The 20,316-nt window shown below is 41.7% G+C and overlaps 1 protein-coding gene across 2 annotated transcripts in view; it reads left to right on the forward strand.

Moving 5' to 3' along the window:
* csgalnact1 (chondroitin sulfate N-acetylgalactosaminyltransferase 1) overlaps positions 1 to 20,316 on the forward strand; it is a 30,839-nt gene that overhangs the window by 550 nt on the left and 9,973 nt on the right. The window contains exons 1-4 of one of the 2 annotated variants that reach the window (XM_022769822.1): positions 1,106 to 1,236; positions 10,259 to 11,592; positions 14,429 to 14,645; positions 16,832 to 16,933. In XM_022769822.1, the coding sequence (XP_022625543.1) occupies positions 10,788 to 11,592; positions 14,429 to 14,645; positions 16,832 to 16,933 (1,124 nt within the window). In that variant the 5' untranslated portion in view covers positions 1,106 to 1,236; positions 10,259 to 10,787. Of the gene's footprint in view, positions 1 to 1,105; positions 1,237 to 10,258; positions 11,593 to 14,428; positions 14,646 to 16,831; positions 16,934 to 20,316 lie in introns of those variants that run through there. The other variant, XM_022769821.1, reaches the window with a different exon arrangement.

Raw genomic sequence — 20,316 nt, forward strand, 5'->3', positions numbered from 1 at the left:
TTTTAGGTCAGATGAAAGTAAAACATGGATTTAAAAAACCAAAACCACCCACAGTAATTTGTAGTGGGTAGACCCAGATAATAAAATTATATGCACTCAGTGAAAGTGCAGGCTTTTGCACTGTGTTCCTCTGCATCTCACTCACATGCATACAGTATACACAGCACAACACTGAGCGGGCTGGAGATTTTATCGGGGAAAATGGCTCTAATCCTGCTTATTGCATTCACTAACAGGCACCTAGCACCCTGAAATATTTGGTTTGCAAGCTGGCAGTTGTTTTTCCTCATGTTGGAAGAATGAAAGTAGAGATTATGTGGGATTTGAGGTTGTTCAGCAAGCAGAGAAGAGAAGGACTTGAAAGGAGTGTACACATACTCATATACTCAATATCTAAATTATTTTACCCTATATGAGTGACTGAATGATGTGATACATGATGACATATGTGTGCTGACTGTGCCTGGAAGATAACGTTGCCCCTTTAGGATGCTTAATACATGAGTGCATGTGTCCTAGATGTGTGTTTGATGCATGTCTGTGTGTGTGTGTGTGTGTGTGTGTGTGTGTGTGTGTGTGTGTGTGTGTGTGTGTGTGTGTGTGTGTGTGTTCTGGCTTTTTGTTGCAGCTGTACATGTATTCTCATGTTTCACAGATCAGATAACAGAATCTTTTAGGACATTCACCCAGTGACATTTTAACGGCGCTGATGTAACGTCCCTGCAGCGTATTGACAAATTACCCCTGATGATATTACATTTGCCTTTGCTCATCTAGATGATGCCGCTTTACAAAAATCTATTAGATTAAATGGAGACCTTATGAACGGCACTGACGGGTGTATTGCCTCAAGGGATGACTGTCAATTTCACTCATGTAAAACCAGTATAAATTGTCAACAGCAGAGCGTGGAGCTGGCTGAAGTTGCAGTTATTTCTGTAAACATCACAAAGACCTTTTTTAACTGCTCTGAAGCCAAAGCACAAGCCTTTACCTTTGCATGTAGGACAGGCTGCAGTTTAGCAATGCAACCGCCGTGTGGTGGTTTACTGTCCAGTGAGAAGAGGGAAGTAATGAGCTCTGGCTCTGGCTGAACTTGGCTCGCACTCATTAACGTCTTTCTCCACTTGCAGCATTTTGCCCAACAAACATTTCTGTAGGATAAAGTCGATGAAGCTCTGTCACACAAGTGGCAGAGGTGGGGATGTGCAATTGTGACGGTGCTTTGAATTGAAGGTGAGTGGCTCAGGCTGTGGGATGAGCAGTTGTTATTCGTGGACACAGTGGCTTCAGTCGTTTTGTGTCAACCTCAGTTGTTTGCTCTCTTGCCATCTCTAGTATCAGCTATTCATAACTGTTGGCTCGTAAAATCACTCTCAACGACTGTGAAGCATGCGACAAAGGGAGTGTCTTTCTGTACAAACTAAGATTTATTATACTGCATCATAATTATGCATAGATGAGCTATGTCCTATCAGGATTGTATTGTGGTTTGTCATTGTGTTTTACCGAATGAGGGAGTGCCCACTAGTTTCTCCTCTCGGCACAGACATAGTGCACAGGGCACACTGTGGAACTGGGTGGTGCTTGTTATTGTGTCATTGGTTTATGTTTTTGTGTGATCACAGATTGTTTTTGACTCCGCCGACCATTAAAATCGACGTTTGTGGTCTCCACTGTCCATTTTGGATTGAAATCAGAGCAACTTGTTTCTGATGGCTGACAGATGCTCTGTCTTTAAACACATCTGCTTATTCTTTAGCTTGACTGATGCTGGATTTTTGAAGTCAATAACCCTATATCAGCTGATCAACACGATAAGGATGCCTCAAATTTAGTTATTGTGACTCAGATCTCAACATTGTGCAGTTGGGAAACCTGATCTCTGTGAAGTATCTGATTGTGATGCTGTTTCTAAATTACCTCAAACATATGTTTGGAAGTTCTGGCTTGACCAACACTGGAATTTTGAGGCTGATCGTGATTTCTATATTTGAGACTGAAAAAAATCCTCGGACTCTTCATTGGCCAATAGTATTTATTTATTCTCGAGGGGCTGAGGAAACTGCAGTGGGAGGTGTATTTTTCACATTACACATCATCATTTGATCCACTGCTCATGTAAAAATATTGATTAGTGCAGTTATGATGTAGTGAATGGTGGTGGATTGGTCAGGCTCTGTTCTTGACGTACTCTGTCTATGAACATGTGCGGTAACACTAGGGCTGCAACTAATCAGTCTATCTATCTATCTATTTATCTATCTATCTATCTATCAGTCCGTCCATCCGTCCGTCCATCTACATTCTCTGCCGCTGAAATGACCCGTTTTCCGCAGGGGACCATTAAAGTTTCATCTGATACAATCAAACCTAACTGTGAAGAAATGAGACACTTTGAGGACCAACAGAGAGAAAGGGAGAGGGGAGGAGGATGGTGGAGGAGGAGGGTAGGTGGGAGGGAGGCAGGCAGGCGAATGTTAACACGGGGCGCTTGTAGTGAAGTAGAGGAGTATAGTGTTTTTTTTTTTTTTGTTTTTTTTTTTAAGGGCCTTCCAGATGGCACGTCGACAGGAAGGTTTCGGGGAAACGGGCCCCTAATGAATGGGAGGGAGAATCACCTGAGGGGACAAGAGACATCAAAGAAACCTTTCTCTGCCTCGCGCTCTTTCTTCCCCTCCCACACGCTCACTTTATACTGACTTCTCTCTGCTCTTCATTTTCTCCTCACACCATATATCTAATCTCGCTGCTTAGTAGCTGCCCTCAAGTAATCTGTGGGCACAGTTGACAGTCCCACCAGCCTCCTTTTTTCCACTCATTTTTAAAATTTATCTTAATTAATCTCTCCTCTCCTCTCCCTCTCCTCTCCTCTCCTCTCCTCTCCTCCCCTCCCCTCTCCTCTCCTCCTCGTTTACCTCCCTCCCTAAAGGACATTCCTCATTTTTACAGTGAGATAGCCGGAGGGCAGGTTCAGACAGAGCTGTCTGAGAAGAAGCCCTGACATTCACTGAGGCCAACATGCACATAAATGCATTAACGTCCTTGACCTACAACAAATACACAGCCTGCAAGAGGCTGCGGTGAGACATGGACTGACAGTATGGAGGGGAGCTTAAACACGGACAGTTCAGGGGTTTATCAGGTTGTTTGCAGTGATCGCAGAGGCCACTTACACAGAGTTAGTGGATGTGTTTGGGAGGAGAGGGTTAGGGAGGAGGGGTGCTGTTTAAAAGACTAATGCATCCATGCTCTCTCATATAAACATGTGTGGATGTGTGTACTTTATGGATGTGTACTGGCTGAGGAATTAGAAGTTTAAAGAGAAGGCAGGATTGACATTTTTAAAGGACTGAACCAATAATTTCACGTTAGTACAGTATACTTAACACAACAGCTAACAATTGTGGTTTAGAAATTTTCCCGCCGCTCCAGGCGTCTGTCGGTTTTCTACCAGCAATTTCTCGTAACTGGCGTTAGTTATGTAATCCCTGTTTGCTCAACATCAAGTCTGCGTTAATTTTTGTCAAAGTTACGTTATTGTGGCGAGGTAATGTGGTGCAAACTGTTCAAATCAGTCAACACTTAGAAGGGGAACTCCCTTCATTTTATACATCAAGATCAGTTTGCTCATCATTCAGACCACTGAAGTCTGTGAACAAGATTGTATAATATCTTCCGTGGCTCTGGAGGATTTGTCAAGTGTGAGAAAAACAAAAAGACTGCGTTATGAGGCGGGGGTTTGGAGTTACACATATCTGGGAGGTTATCAGGTGAAGATGGTCTAACAAAGAGTCACTATAGATCTTTTGCAGAAGAGACATTTAGACAGGAAAAATCACAGGTGTGTTTAAAAAGCTTACCCACTCAGGAAGGGGCAGGTTGGCTGTTGTTCATGTTATTATTTGTGTGCTTACGATATTATCACCTGTGCTGTGACAAATCAAAATGTGTGCTGTGAAATAAAGTATTTTGGCCGATTGATGTGAAATGTAGGATTTAGTGTTTTTGGAGCTAAGAGCTCTGGATAAGTCTGGATATTTTAAGCCACATTTGTACCTGACACGAGGGGTTAACAGGAGTTAACTCCTACAGTGAAGGAGAGATTTGTAGAATAATCTCCACTGACGTCAGAGACTTGTAGTAGAAAACACAAAAACAGTGTTTGACCATACCCACCAGTCGCAGTTATTGCTGGTATCACAACAGCTGCTGTAGCCGCATCATTCACTTGTGTCACAGAGGTTACGTGCGTAGGCGTTGTAGCTACTATATAACCCTAACACACTTGACAGACACACAACTGTAAATCCAGGTTCAGCTTCAACTGCACAGATTCCTTCCAGATTATTATTATTATTATTTTAATTTTCTCTCTTTCAAGTCCCCCAACTTTATGCAGGACTAAATCAGTGGAGTACTCCATTAAACTGATTAACCTTGCAATCATTATTATGAAACAATGGCAAAACTTAATGCAGACTTGATGTTCACTGTGATGGATTACACAGCCTAAGTAAGTTTCATTAGTCTGCTAATAGATTTTCATACCATGCAGAAATGAAATTTAAAAGAATGGCTCCCTGGAACAGAGGGAACAAAATGTTTTTTTAAAACTCTCAAACTCTCGAGCATACATTTGAACATCATTAGCACTTTAAGAGATAAAATCTGCAAAATAACTGATAAGATCCTTTAAAGTCGACATGTTTCCTCTGTGGTTTTTGCTCTGATGGTCTGTTTTCACTCTGTCCTGAGTTCTCACTCACAGTCTCTTTCACACACACTCAGTTAATGCATCTGTAAATATCTTTTGCATTTGAAAAGACGATATACAGTATGTTGTCAGTGCGTACATTATTCTTTAAGAGTGGGGTTGAATTTATTAAACACCAGCAGAGAGCAAAGAGAATCTGCTCTTCAAATCCAACAGCAGGGCTGAGATGCGACATTTTTTATGATGAGAGGGTCACAAGGTTTTTTTTCTCCGATGCCTCAGACATTTAAAGGACATGTAAAGGTTGACCTGTGTGGGCTGTAGTAGAAAGATAACCTGTCACCTGTGTGTGATTTCTGCTGTACTAGTGTGACTGTCAACCAGAGATGGGGCGTAGGCCTGAGAAAGAAATTCATTCTTTCTTGTTTTCCCACAGCAGACTCCTACAGCTCCCACTCCTCACTCAGTACTCAGTACTAATACAGATACAAACATACACATATTCCCACATAGATATACACAAACTGAAGCACACACACACACACACACACACACACACACACACACACACACACACACACACAGAAATGCCCTGTGGGCAGGAAGCTGCAGCAGGAAGGGAGGAAGTGATTTCGGAGGCTGAACCAGACGCTGCAGAGCTCTGCTTTGGAAACATCTCCAGTCGCCAGACACTAAATCATTCTCTTTCTCCTCTCTCTTTTTCTCTTCTTTATGACAGCCTGATTATTTATTTCATCTCTCTGTCTCTGACCCTCTCCCACACTCATCTCCCCATCTCTGTTTCTATTTCTAGCCGAGAGAATGAAATATGTGATAAGCAGGAAAACACATTTATCAGTTATGTCATCTCAGGAAGTGGAGGAAATGTATCCTCTGCCTTGTTTCTCTGTTGGTAAACAAGCTTGACAGTGCTTCTATAGCATGAAGATGTATAAGCTGTGTTATGCAATGGAGTCTTCAGCGAATGCATTTCCATGAGACCTTTGATTAGAGGCTGTGTCAGAGCAGCACAAACAGTTAAGGTTGAAACAAACAGCAGGAAACTGTTATCAGGTGCTAGGCACAGAGTTAGAGAGGGAAGTCACAGTCCCACACTGAGAGAAAACAGGAACTGTTGAATATCATGAGAGTGACTTTTGTTTCTGTTGAAATTGGGAATGTACTGTGAAAATAATTACAACATAAAAATTGTGCACAGTATTGGGTGAAGTCAGCACAGGGTGTTGTGGTAGGTGCCAAACAAAAAGTCACAGTCAAATGGTGTAATTTCCTCTCAGTGTCAGTTTGAGTTTACTGGAAATCTCCACTTCTTTGATTCTTGGATGAAGCTTAAGTCTTTCATCAATATTCAGTACAATATTCAGATAAAATACTGTAGAGATGAACTGAAACACAAGTGAAAAGCTGTCTAGAGGAAACACAACTGACATACCATCACCTTTTAAGGTGATATGGTGAACTTGGTTGCAAACTGTTTATTTGCACATCCTTCAGATACAGAGCAACGTAAGCAATTATTTGGAGTCAGGTCTCTGTTCACCTGATGAATTTAAGTCGGATATTTACTCTCTTTTAGCTCTGTTTTTGGTCTCCACCAACTCCTGAGGAAAATATCTGGCTCTTTGGCAGCAAAATGCTCCACTCTGTTCACCAGTCTCTGACTGTGACTGTGTGACTGCTGTTTGGTGCTGAGCATGGATAGTGTGCAGAGGGTTTATTAGAGCTTTTTCACAGAAAACAGATGCCTGCTAGTGCGAGAACAAGCGGTGGGAGCGGTGAGAGTGAATCAGAACAGTAAAGTTGCGGTTCGGAAAGCTTAACAATGAGTTGAAACTTGCTGTAAGACTGAGTAAAGCTGAGGGGAGCTGTAGATTCAGTTGATAGTTTTCTGAAGGTTCATCTCTACAAGCAACCCTTTTCACGTTGTGACATTGTTTTCATATTGTCACCTGATACACTCTGTCCAATTATAGCTGCTTTCACAAGGCTAAGAGTCCAACGTTTAACATGTCCACCAACTTAGTTTAGTGTGTTAGCATGCTAACATTTGCTAATTAGTACTTAAGTACAGCTGAGGTTGGTGGGAATGTTAGTAGTATCTGGTCATAAACTAAAGTACAGGACAAACTATATTTTGACTTCTTCATAGGGCTAATGGCCACTAATAAAATTTATTAGATAGATTTTAAAATCCATGGTGTCTTCTTTGTGGATTCTTTATATCTCTTATAATAAGGATTGCCTTACACAGTTTGTGTAAAAGATATATAAATATCATATCTAAACAAACACGTACACCTTCAATAAAGATAAAGATAAGTTTTACATGGGCACAACAACAGCAACACAAAGCAGGAAATTAGAGACACCTGTTCAGACATCCCAGCAGCAATAAAATCAAACATGATTATTTAGCTGCCAGTGTTCCTGTGTTGCAGCCATGCCCTTCCCCACAGGGAGTCAAATAACCAGGGCTGAATCAACTCATTCATTCCCGATGAGACTCAGTGGTTTGACTGTGAGTCTCTGCTCATAAATCTCAGTCACACCAGTTTCCTCTCCGGTGATGAATCTTTCTCTCATAACTTTACAGCAGGGACTGACTGCTTTGCCGCCGAGGATCGTCTCCTATTGTGTTTGTGATATATTTGGCAGTTGCTTCTAAAAGCAGTGTGTCTCAGCAATGTCACAGGAGAAGAAATACAGCGCTGTCTAGTAGAGACATGCATCATTATTGTTTCAGTATCATGTATAACATCAGTATATCATATTTTTAATATGTTTTGTACTAGTGCTGAAATCATTAGTTGAACAGAATGACCAGTAATAATCAATTAATTGTTTAAAGGAATAACAGTCTCTTATCTATCAATACACTAAATATGGAGGTACAGCCAGGAGATGGTTAGTTTATCTTAGCGTAAAGACTGGAAGCAGAGAGAAATAGCGAGCGTGACTCTGCCTGAAGTGATTTTTTTGTATGCATTAAACAACGTAGATATAATTTGTTAATTAGTGAGTTTTTGTTGATTTGCTCTTTTTTCTTTTTCTTTTTTTGCTTTTAAAAGAGCCAGGCTGGCTGATTCTCTTAGTCAGAAAAGTAATTAATAGATTAATCGATAATGAAAACAAGTTATTTTAAAATAATATGCTCATTTTATGTTGTGTTACACAGTGTATTAATTTCAATATTTAGAGAGCGATCTCTCAGCAGAAAAGAATGAAAGATGTGTGTTAAAGTCAAACATTAGCTGCTCGTCATTTCAAATTTGACAGCAGAATATTACTGTTGGTGATTTTTGTGTGTGCCGATAAGTGTCAGTGCTCCCTCTGTAACTGCCGACATCAGGCTTACTGTAGTTAAAAATGTAAAGTAGTGCATTTGCTCCTCAATGAAAAGGCAAATTGACCTTCACAATGTCAGAGCTAAGTGCATGCTCTCATTTGTGTGAATGGCTTGTGGTCACTTTCACTGGCATTAGTGCAAGTATAGCTGTGTGTTACAGGAAATCATGAAACCGGGAAAGTCGAAGTCATCAGGGAGAAGTGATGTAATTATTTAAAGGAGTTTCCCAGCCTCCAATCACATGGCTATGAAAAACTAATGACAGCCGCTTGTGAAAGAAAGAAAGTGATTAAACTCCTACCACACCATTAATGTCATGCCATATTTTTCTAAGGATTTATGGCTTCATATAATGACATCATGAGGGATTTTCCTGTAATTGAAAAGATGATACTCCATCACTCCAACTCACTCACTCGACCACTTCTCCCTGAGCACCCTCCCCTCAAACATTTTCTGAGTCCGCAGTGGAGGTCCTGCTGGAGAGACGCCCTGTCTCTCCTGATTCAGCCGTCTGTTGGAGCACAGTCCAGTATTCACTCCTGCCATATACTAATCCTTTCAGTCGGCTTGGCATCTGGCAGCCCTGTAAAAGAGCTGACTGTGTGGGGAGTCAAGAGAGACCAAGACTGATACACAGAGATACATTTACAGATACGTACTGTAAGTCAAACACTCAACCACTTACCCAGAAAAAACATGAAAATATACTCATTCAGCGTCGCTCACGTTTTTCTAGGCTGGTGTTGGATATGAGACAATGTCTACTGTCTTTATCTTATATTTTCGGCTATATTTCTTTACGATCATATTACGATAACATCATTATCCACTTTTTGGCTAATGATGCCATAAAATTAAACTATAGCCTCTTTCATACAGCCTGTTCAAGGCAGGAATGCCTTTATTCCTCCTCAACATTTTGTATAAAGGGTTAGAGCAGGGAATGGAGTGGGATTGTTGCTCCAGCAATAAGCCAGCAGCAGAATTAGTCACAGGGCTGGATCAACATCTGTTTAAAAGAGACAGACTCCAACGCTGTTGTGTTACACGTTACGCCACGTTGTTTGGTTCAGTGTAAACAAGCAAAATGTAAACTTGTGACCACTGATCACAGGTTATGGCCTTAGTGTGGTCATGAACCATGAGCATTTCAAGCAAGGAGTGACTTTTTTCTATTTTAGATAGAATCCTTTTTAACATTTTTAGAGGCCTGAAGAAAGTATCCAGTATTTCTTAAGAAAAAAATAATATTATAGAAAGAAAAAAACATACAGTGTTATTCTGTTTCTTAGAATTTAGTTTGTTTGTTATCCCTGTATACTTATTCACATGGGTTCAAACCATGGATACCAGGGTTATGTGGTATAAATCTTTAATCATTAGGCCACCATGGCCTCATTTTTAATGCCTATCTGGAACACAGTCCATCCGTTATCAATACTCACATATCCTTTACAAGGTCGCCTATCCCAACTCACAACTCTCTACCGAGACAGTTTGCCAGTCTGTCGCAGGCCTCACAGAGAGACAACCATTCGTAATCACACCTATGGGTTATTTATATTAATCTACGCTACATGTCTTTGGATTGTGGGAGGAAACTGGAGCACACAGAGACAGATTTGCACCCAAGGTTTAAAATAACCTTCATTTGGAAATGTTACCTTTGTATGAGTCACTAAAACGCCACATTAAAAAATGCTTCAAGATGAGTGTAATGGTTTTAAATTGGCAAGGACATAGATAGAGAGCTGTCTGACAGTATGTCACTACATTCACCGAATGGGTATATAGTCCAGTTATATACACAGATATATGTCCTAGTTTCTTTGCTGTGTATCTACCGAACACACACTCTCACAAAAACACACAGATCCTACACTGTCAAACACGCACACACACACACACACACACACCCCTGCACACTGCCTCATATTCACACACATCGGTGACAACATTGTTTTCCAGGAGCTGTAGTCCTAGAGGAATGCTTAGTTTTGGCGTAGGCAGTTAAACCCTCTGCCATCCTAAACTAACATGTCAAAGCAGTCTGGCATGTTTCTGATTTGTTACGAGTGACACAGCAAACGGTAATGAGATGGAGTCAGAGGAAGTCAAGACGGGGAGAATGACTATCTCTCTAATGACAAACTCTCTGTCTCTGTTGTCAGGAAAACAACATGGAAAAACCCCCGCTGACCACCGAGCATTTGCCTTCACATGGAAGATAACATTTTTCTCTCAGTACATCAGCCAGCTTCATACTCAGTCATCTCAAGACGCAGGCATGCAGACAGGAACAGGACGCGATGGACTGACTGAGACAGTCGGAGAACATTTGAACAGATGAGTCACATATGAGTGATAGATGATGTAACAGCGTCTGGGACAGTCTTCTAGCAGACCATGGAGCTAATTGCACCAGCAGAAAGAGAAAAGGTGCTTTTTTAACAGCTTGTGAGCGTCATACATTTATTTTGCCAATGACAAAACAAGTTACAATCTCAGGCAGTGGTGAGGCAATGACCTAATTCAGATTAAATGACCTCACACCGATAAGTAGCCCGCCTCCTCACTGGGTGATGGAACATAATCACAAATGGGCTCTTATCATAGAGGCTGGAGTGTGTGAGGTTACATGATATTTCTGTGTCTGTGTGTGTGTGTGGATGGCTGTTTAACTCAGAGGAGTGAGTTTGGATGCTACATGCAGCAATGTTGCGGCGTGGACTGCTAGCCTGGGTCTCCCGTGTTGGGGGCGTGCTGGTGCTCCTCTGCTGCTCCCTCTCACTGCTCTATGTGATGACCTGCAGCCCTCCACACTCTGATGACCCTCCGCTGAGTCATGCTTTACCCCGTGCTGGACCCAATCACCCCAGCCTGGGGGGCACAGGGCCGGGGATTGGAGCAGGGGCTGGTGGGACAGGAGGAGCTGGTGCTGGGCCTGCTCAAAGTGGTGGATCACCAGGTGTCCAGTCGTACCAGGTGCTCCTCCAGGAGCGTGAGGAGCAGCACCGCCTCCATATCACCTCCTTGAAGAGGGAGATCGCTCAGCTGAAGGAGGCTTTGCAGGAGCGCAGCCAGCAGCTGAAAGGAGTGCAGGAGAGCCTGAAGAGAGCCGCGGGGGGCACAGCAGAGGGACAGGAAGCCGGGGCTCAGGGAGGTGGTCTCGGGGAGGCACCGGGAGCCAAGAGCCAGCAGGCTGATCTCCAGGAGTTCCTGAAGAGCCAGCTGTCAAAGGCCGAGGTGACCGCCGGCATCAGGCTCCCCAGTGAGTATGCGGTGGTGCCATTTGAGAGTTTCACCCTTCAGAGGGTGTACCAGCTGGAGATGGGGCTGACGCGTCACCCCGAGGAGAAGCCAGTGAGGAAGGACAAGAGGGAGGAGCTGGGGGAGGTGCTGGAGATGGCTCTGCACAGCCTCAACACACCTTCATCCCAGCAGGACGGCAGGGGTGCGGCGGAAAGGGCCAGCAAAGTTTACGCACCGTCTGACTTCATAGAAGGTGAGGACACATGACATACACACACATCTTTGATCTTAACAAGCTTTTGTTACCTAAATCTAAACACAGCCCTCCACATCCCAGGAAAATGTGATGACTGAGTTAACGGCAACCTCAATCTCTCAATGTGACGTTTGTCATCACGGGATATTTGGGAAAACAAATCAGTTCTATATATAAACGTCATTTCCTGGAAACAGGGAGTGGAAATGTGAACCTCTCAAACTTTATGTGTACTCCTTTCTATTATTAACAAGTTTGTTTTTTTGTCAGAACACTACACTCCAGTGTCCTCTTCTACCTTAAGTTACTTTGATCTTTTTGGTACATGAATCCCTGGAAGGTCAGAAACATGTGAGTGTTCTTGTGTACTAGTAGAGCCGGGATATCCTCCTAGATTGTTTTACTCAGCTCTGATCATCACACCCTCAGGAAATGAACACAGCTGCTACTGATTCACAGTGGAGAATCTCTTCAAACGTGGTATTTTAGTGTGTGTGTGTGTGTTCGTGCATGAGCTGCTCTTTGAAGGTCACCATCTTCAGTGCGTGAGTGGGTGGAGGTTTAAAAGTGAGTAATAGGGGCACCTAGCTCAGAGGAAATGAGCCATAGGTCACTATATGGAGCCTCTTACATGTGCATGAGCCTGTGTGTGGTTTCGTGTGATCTAAGTGTGTGTTTATGTGACGGTAATCTTCATAGATGCGCATACATTTGTCTGCATCTGTGTATATTCACATAAACAGCCTCTACAGCAAGTCAGCAGGAGAGTGCAGCTCGCTTTTAATGAAATTGCGACTCCCTCCTGTTCATATTTTGTACTTAATGCTCCTTAATGGATTTAGCAATTGATTTTAAGCAAATCTTGAAAAAGCTGCTTTTTATCCAACCATGCAGACAAGAGAAAAGCAATCTAGATGTCCAGACTGACAAAAGCATCTTCAGGGAGCTGTCAGGGCTGCATTCACAAGCCTAGTGAGCTGAAACTGCACACAAACACTGGAGGTATGCAAAATGAACTTGCCAACCACAGAGTTCTGTCCTTAGAAAGGGACAGAGAGCTACACTTAGACAGAAAGACAGAGACAGGAAGTGAATGCATTTAGTCAAAATTGTTCAACATATTTACTAAATGAAAGCTTATCGTGTCCCTGTGGGAAATGAAGCCTCCCATCACAGGAAGCTGGCCAACCTATAACAGGAAAGCCTTAATTCAAGCTGCTATCAGCTGTAAATCTTAGCCCACAGACATCTTTCTGTTCACTCGCTTCTTTTTTTGACTTTCTTCTTTTTGAGTGTGTCTGTCTGATCTTTTTCTGTCATCTAGACTCTCTCTTTGCAGACCATACTTCCTTCCAATTGTGTGTTTTCTTCCTCTTTCTCCCTGTCTGCTTCTTTTCTCTCTGGTCACACTTCTAACTTTCTGTTTCCCATTTCCCTCTTCTTTCTACCGTCACTGATCTCAGTGGGTCAATTTGCAAGTAATAATCTTAGTAATAGCAAGTTAATTGAAAAACAACTTTCTCTCTGGAGGAACAAGCTGACTCAAGGCCTGCAACAAAAAAGAAATGGTATTGATGACCGTAATAGCCTCTCTTTCAGTGTGTGTGTGTGTTATATGTGTATGTATGGTTATGGCTCTTTGCCCTGCAGCAGCAGCAGCAGCAGCAGCAGTGTGCATGGACAATGTCTCATTTGGCCTCATATGCACTATTTTTCCTTTCCTTTCCTCCCCACATATACACACAGTATCAGGCTGTCACAGAGAATTGATGACACATACTCAAATAATGGTGCAACTGATGCTAAAAATGATGTTCCCTTGAAAGACGTTTATTTTTTGTGCATTTTTTAAAATTAGATATTAACTAACTGGGAAAAGAAAACATGATCCTTTGAACTTGGAAACTCAGAAATCTCAAGGGGTTTAAACAAAAGCTGCACCCTGGAGAAAACTAGGAAAACAAAATCATTGTGACAAAGAAAAAGCACCGAGGAACAACAGGCAAAGAAGCTAAGGTGACTAAACTCACTATATGCAACTGAATTGAATCAGCCCCACCTCAGGTTTCATTTACATTCTGTGAAATAACCTTTCCTGCTGAGAGTTAAAAGAGAAGATCAATACCACTCTCATGGCTGTGTGTTCACTAAGATGGAGCCAGAAGACAATTAGCTTAGCTTAGCATAAAAAGTGGAAGCAGAGGCCACTTTTACACAACTTGCAAACTACAAAACAAAAAAAAGTCAAAACTACAACTTCATGTAGATATTCATGCTACTCTCAGGATGACTGGTGATTTTTTAACCATTTTTTAAACGTTGGTTTATGAACAAATTCCCTCAAAATTAACAATATTCCTACCAGCATCAGCTGTACTTGGGGTTTAGTGTTAGCATGTTAACATGCTAAACTAAGAATACATGTTAAACATGTAAATATTATACTTACTTCATATCAGTGTGTCACATGAATTTCCCCTAGGGGATAAATAAAGTATCTAACTATCTAAGCACAGCGTCACAGATCCACTAGTGTAACATGGACATTAGTTGTGTTAGTGCTAGCTATTTCTGCTTGCAGTCTTTATGCTAAGCTAAAAAAAAAACATCTCCTAGCTGTAGCTTCATGTTTAACAGACAGATATGAAATTGCTATCAATCTTGAACCAGCACATTTCCCGAAATGTTCCTTTAAACAGGTTTATTTACTTTATAATATTGGTTTACATCAGTACAGTGCTGATTATCACAAAAAAAAACATGCAGGATTACTGTCACTGTATTTTTAAGTTTGACTGGTCATGAGTTTGTGTCTCTGCGTCTCACCCATCAGGTATCACTCGCACAGAGAAGGACAAAGGGACGCTGTACGAGCTGACCTTCAGAGGGGAGTCGAGTAATGAATTCAGACGCCTGGTCCTCTTCCGTCCCTTTGGACCGCTGATGAAGGTGAAAAACGAGAGGGTGGACACAGCCAACGTCCCGATCAACATCATCGTCCCACTGTCCAGGCGCACAGACAAGTTCAAGCAGTTTATGCAGAACTTCAGGTGAGACTCAAAGATTGAACCTTTTTCTTGAATTCTTGATTTATTTACTGCGCTTTGGTCTCTGTCACATTGTTTGTGACAGAGACAGAAGCACCACAATAAATTATTCAAGGCGGTTCTCTGTATCACACATAACTAATGTGGGAAAATGTGATACTCGGTTATTCAAACCCAGTTTTGGTTCCAGTCTTACATTTTAATTGGGGATCAGGGAGACAGGGACATGAAGTGGGGAGATTAGAGGAAAGAAAATTAACATGAGAGAGGCTATTTTTTCTCTTCTGAAGGTACATGTGATTTACATTTCAAAATCATCAGTGAATTTATTTTGGTGCTGGTATGCATAATCAGAATGTAAACAATCTGAGAGAGATTTAAGTGATTCAGACAGGAATATGAATAAAAACAGCCGTACAGTTCGGAGCTCAGTTTATATCAGTCACTACATGACCACAGGAAATGTAATTTCATACATTTCAATGCATCACAAACAGCTCCAGACCTCCATGTTTATGTGATGAAACTAAACTATGAAGGGTTGATTTTTTTGTCAACGGATCCCAGCAAGGTGAAATTAAAACGAATAACTACTGTCATTTTAAAAAAAAGAAATCACATTCATATTTTGACAAGCTCTCAAAACTCATCAGCTAACAGCAAAATGTGCTTGTTTCAGCTCCACAGTCCGTCACCATCAGCTAAGGAAACATCCTCCTTAATGTCTGTGATTTATTGTGCTGCCGCTGCTGCTTATCACAGCTCTTTTTACATGGTAAATCCTGCTTAGTAGCAGTGTTGAAGCCCATTAAAATGCCCCCCTGGGCAGACCAGCAGAAGTTGATATAAAGCATAGCAAGAAGTGTACTTACTTGAAAGAGTCAGCGAGTCGCTGAGCAAACACTTTATCCTCATCCATATTAAAGGTGTGTGTGTGTGTGTGTGTGTGTGTGTGTGTGTGTGTGAGAGAGAGAGAGAGAGAGAGAGAGAGAGAGAGAGAGAGAGAGTGGGGGGGCTTGTTTTATTATATTCATGGGGTCCGAAAACTTGGAACCCACTATACTTGTGGGGTCCAACAGCTCTGTGGGGATCAAAATGCTGAACCCCACAAGCTTAAATGGCTGTTTGAGAGTTCAGACGTGGTGATTAAGGGTTAGAATTAGGTATGGATTAGGCATTCAGCTGTGATTGTTAAGGTTAGGGTAAGGGGCTTGGAAGTGTATAATGTCGATGATGGGTCCCCACAAATATAGTAAAACAAGGATGTGTGTGTGTGTGTTTGTCTGTTAGTTTAGGGGGTGATAACAGTAAGAAACTGCATATTTATTAAATGTTCTTTATACACATTTAGACCCAAAAATAACAGCATTTCTGATTCACTGTGGTATGTTTCCCCAGCGCAATATAAAGAGATAAAATGTGAATTCACACAAACAGCAAACATTTGCAGACAGGCTCTGTGGAGTTTAAAAGAAAACCTCGCTCTTAATACATGATAAAATAATTATAACAGATTTTTTTTCCTATTCTGTGGTCCTACTTACCTCAAATAATACTGTCTTTTATAGAGTCTTTTACACAGCATCTATAATGACAGTCAGAATTGGTATATTCATGACTTCTCAGTACCCTCTGCATGTATTCAGTCATTTTTAAGCATCTTGTGTTCATCTAGTTGACTTTTATGAGACATTTTCCCTGATGTGCTCCGGGGAAAAATTCAGACAAATGTTTGTGCGTCTTGTGGGAGAGGAGGGTGAATTATCTTCAGCATGTGTGTGATATATTTGACACGTTTCCATCAAACTGCTCGCAGGCATCTCCCACCTGGTCTCTCTTTTACTCACACACAATCTTTCCCTCTTTCTGCTTTAGCATAGTGTCAGAATAAGGAGAGTCAGGATTGCATGTTTTTTTTGTTTTTTTTTATTTATTAAGTAATCCTTTAGTCTATAAATGTCAGGAAATAATGAAAAAAACACATCACAATCTCCAAGACTCCAGGGGCGTTATCGTTTTAATTGTATGTTTCATCCAACATGTATGATGATATAAAACTCTTTACAATTAAGAAGCTGAATCCAGCAAATGCTTGACATTTTTCCTCATGAATGTAATCACCTCTCTTTAGTTTGAGAATGCTTTCATCCATAATGTCCCTTCCTGTGTGTGTTTGTGTATATGCACAGGGAAGTGTGTGTGCGTCAGGACGGCCGGGTCCATCTGACGGTGGTGTATTTTGGGAAAGAGCAGATGAGCGAAGTCCGCAGCACTCTCGAGAACACATCCAGGTGGGTTGGAACCACAGCCAAGATCAGATCTTTGAATTAGAGGCCAAACGCAGAATATGAAATGCAATTTACGTAATGAAATGAAGACTGACACAGTCACGCACTCGCTGTCAAGAGTGCTGTGAAAACATTTTAGCTATTTCCACACATGCACCAGAAACCCCTTCTCTTCTTCGTGTTTTGTAATCTGTCCTGCTCTCTCACGACACACACACACACACACACACACACAAAACACACACACACACACCTCCTGGATCGGCGTCCTGCCATAGCCAGTCATCTGCCTGATGAATAATGGAGCAGTGTGCCACCCATGCTGAGGAGCTGAGAGCTATACCAGCCAACACAGATAAATTACAACAGGCCTGTGATCGTCCCTGATTCATGTTGCCCCCTCACAGGGACCTCGACACCCACACCTCTGGAGACGATCGCTGTGTGTGGCTGATCAGGAGTCAGATCCACTGTGGATTGAGCCACAGATTCCCTGAGGGGGTTGCTATGGTGATGCTTGTCGATTTCCCAGCCCCGAAGGTTTTTTGTGTGGCCTTGAATCAGTCGGACTATCTCCAGTATCACACAGCGTCTCTTTGTCTCTCTGTGTCTCCTCCTGTTGCTGTCGCTAAGGGGAAACTGTGGAGATGAAAAAAACAAAGAGGCAGCATTAAATACTCCTGAAGTGAAGCGTCACATGAAGGATAAAGAAGGTAAAATCAAAACCTGTGAATGTAGCAAGAAGAACACAAACATCCAACAAACCGGTAATATTGTAGTATTGATATTGATTTTACTGTGGGCGAACTCTTCAAGGAGTGAGACGGTTGTAAGAGAAACACACTGAATTGAAAAAATTTGGAGCAGAAGTAGTTGAAGGTACAGTCAGGGAAAGACGGGTGCTGAATAAAGCACACTGACCTGTAATTTCTCTTCCTGAGCTGCAGCTCTGCCTTGAACCCTTTTAGGCTTTTTATATTGTTCTCTCAGTCTAACAATGCATTCATCAGTTATGTAGCAGCTTATCTGAGTCTGAATCAGTTCCTGTAATCAACTCTGTACCCCGATTTTCTTTTATCTGGCTTTCCGACTGTGGTTGAAATGAATGGGAGTCATCATTGGAAGATAACTACCTGTGGTTCCATTATCTGAGACCCCCAGGCAGACACACACATACATTACATATACAGTATCCGCACAGATACAATCGCAAACTGCATACAGTATATGCTCACAGTGGAAGGTGCATGGCATGTGTGCATGTGCAATTAGGCTGAAAGTGAAAGTATGATTACCTTTTAAAGAGTCATCTATTGATTTATCTATGAATAACTTAATTGCTTAATCAATAAGTTGCCAGGATTAATGAAAGTAGTACTTCACAAGTTACTGGAGCCGAGAGCAATGTCTTAAAATAAATTTGTCAAATTAACAGTGAAAACATTCATTTTACATTAAAAACACCTTTGAGGTATTTAATATATATGATAATACATGGAAATATACCAGAATGTCAACAGCCATGCTAGCGGCTGTGTGAGGCTGTACTGAGCTAAATGTTAACGTCAGCATGCTAACATGCTCACAGTGACAAACGATAGCATGCTGATGTTTAGCAGGTATAATGTTTGCCATGTTCACCATCTTAGTTTAGTGTGTTAGCATTCTAATATTAGCTAATTAGCAGTAAGTAGTAGAAGTAAGTACAGCTAAGGGTTGATGAACAAATTATAATTTTGGCCTGATGATGGTGCTAAAGGAAAATTCAAGTGATCAACAAGTTATTACAGTTGATGCTTAGGATGCCATTACAGTTTGTACTAAATTGCATCGTAATTATTCTCAAAACAACTCATCTAAAACCACAATTGTGAACCTCATGGTGGTGCTAGAGGAAAAGAGTCAAAGTCATGGGGTTTTATCCTCTGGGGAACATGGATCTGAAATCTGTACCAAATTTCATAGCAAGCCAAGCCATCTGCCAACTGTTGAGACATGTCACAATAAAACAAACATGTCAACCTCATGGTGGTGTTAAAGGAGAGAAGTCAGGGGAACTCCAAAGTCAGGGGGATTCATCCTGTAGGGACCAAGAATGTCCATGTCCATAGAGAATTTCATAAGTATCGATCCAGTGGTTTTTTGGACCATTGTCCTGGACTAACCAATCAACGCTGCCATCTCTTGAGCCACGTGACTAACATGGGTAATAAATCAAGCACAAGCAAATCTTTACATTTGATAAGTTGTATTAAACCAGTTCTGGGTAATTATCCTTGATGACTTGAATAATTAATCATTTATCACAATAGTTTTTAATCGACTAATCTGCTCATCTAATTGACTAAAATCCTCAACAACAAATGCTTATTTTATTCAGTTTTTAAGCTAAAATAATCTTTATTCCATTGTTGCAATGACATGGGAATCCTAAAATGCTTTGCATAGATAAAATCACAAGACTTGTCAAGGTTGTGTGAAGATTGAGTCCGGTACATACCAAAACACAGCTGCAGTGATACCAAGGCAAAAATGTTGTTCAAAAGCTTAACCCTAAAAGCCAGCTGCTAACTCTAACTGAATAGTTAGTTCACACAAAGCGTGCGCGCGCGCGCGCGCGCGCGCGCACGCACACACACACACACACACACACACACACACACACACACACACACACACACACACACACACACACACACACACACACACACACACACACACACACACACACACACACACACACACACATCTTCACTCACAAACAAGTCAATATCTGTTCCCAGCAGTGATGGCATCATTAGTGGCTGATCTGATTCTACACTGCCCTTCCTACAAATTAAATTCACCTCCAGAAACTGGTTTCGTCTGAATCTGCTCCCAAATCACCTCTAGCTATTTGTCCTTTTTTTTCCCCTGTGAAATCACATGCAGTCACACTCCAGGCGTTTTAGTAGCACAGTGTCCCTGCTCAAATTCTTCCAAAAAAGCATTTGCGTGAGTATCAACAGCCAATATAAACTACTTGAGGCAAATTTCCCACGAGTCTAAAAAGATCTACCGTAAATTGTCCTGGATCTACACCAAGCTTTCTAACCCCTATCAACCTCTACTGGGTTTAAAAAAGGTTAAAAAAAAGGGTTGGTTTTTATTGCAGTTTGTTGTTTCAATCTACAATAACAAAAGCCAAAACAAGTAGAAAACAGGCGGTAGAAGGCATTGCTCCAGAAAGAGCTAGAGGGCTGCATCAGAGCCTCAGTGTTCAAGCAGTCTGGCAGACACCAGGGATATCGTTTAAAATAGATAGGATCAGCTGCCGAACTTTCAAGTATATTGCTTACATATCCGTACTTCAAAGCCTGAACTTGGGCTGAAATCATCGGGGGGCA

Source organism: Seriola dumerili, unplaced genomic scaffold (genome assembly GCF_002260705.1).
Source record: "Seriola dumerili isolate Sdu_G_001 unplaced genomic scaffold, Sdu_1.0 BDQW01005691.1, whole genome shotgun sequence".
Lineage (NCBI taxonomy): Eukaryota > Metazoa > Chordata > Actinopteri > Carangiformes > Carangidae > Seriola > Seriola dumerili.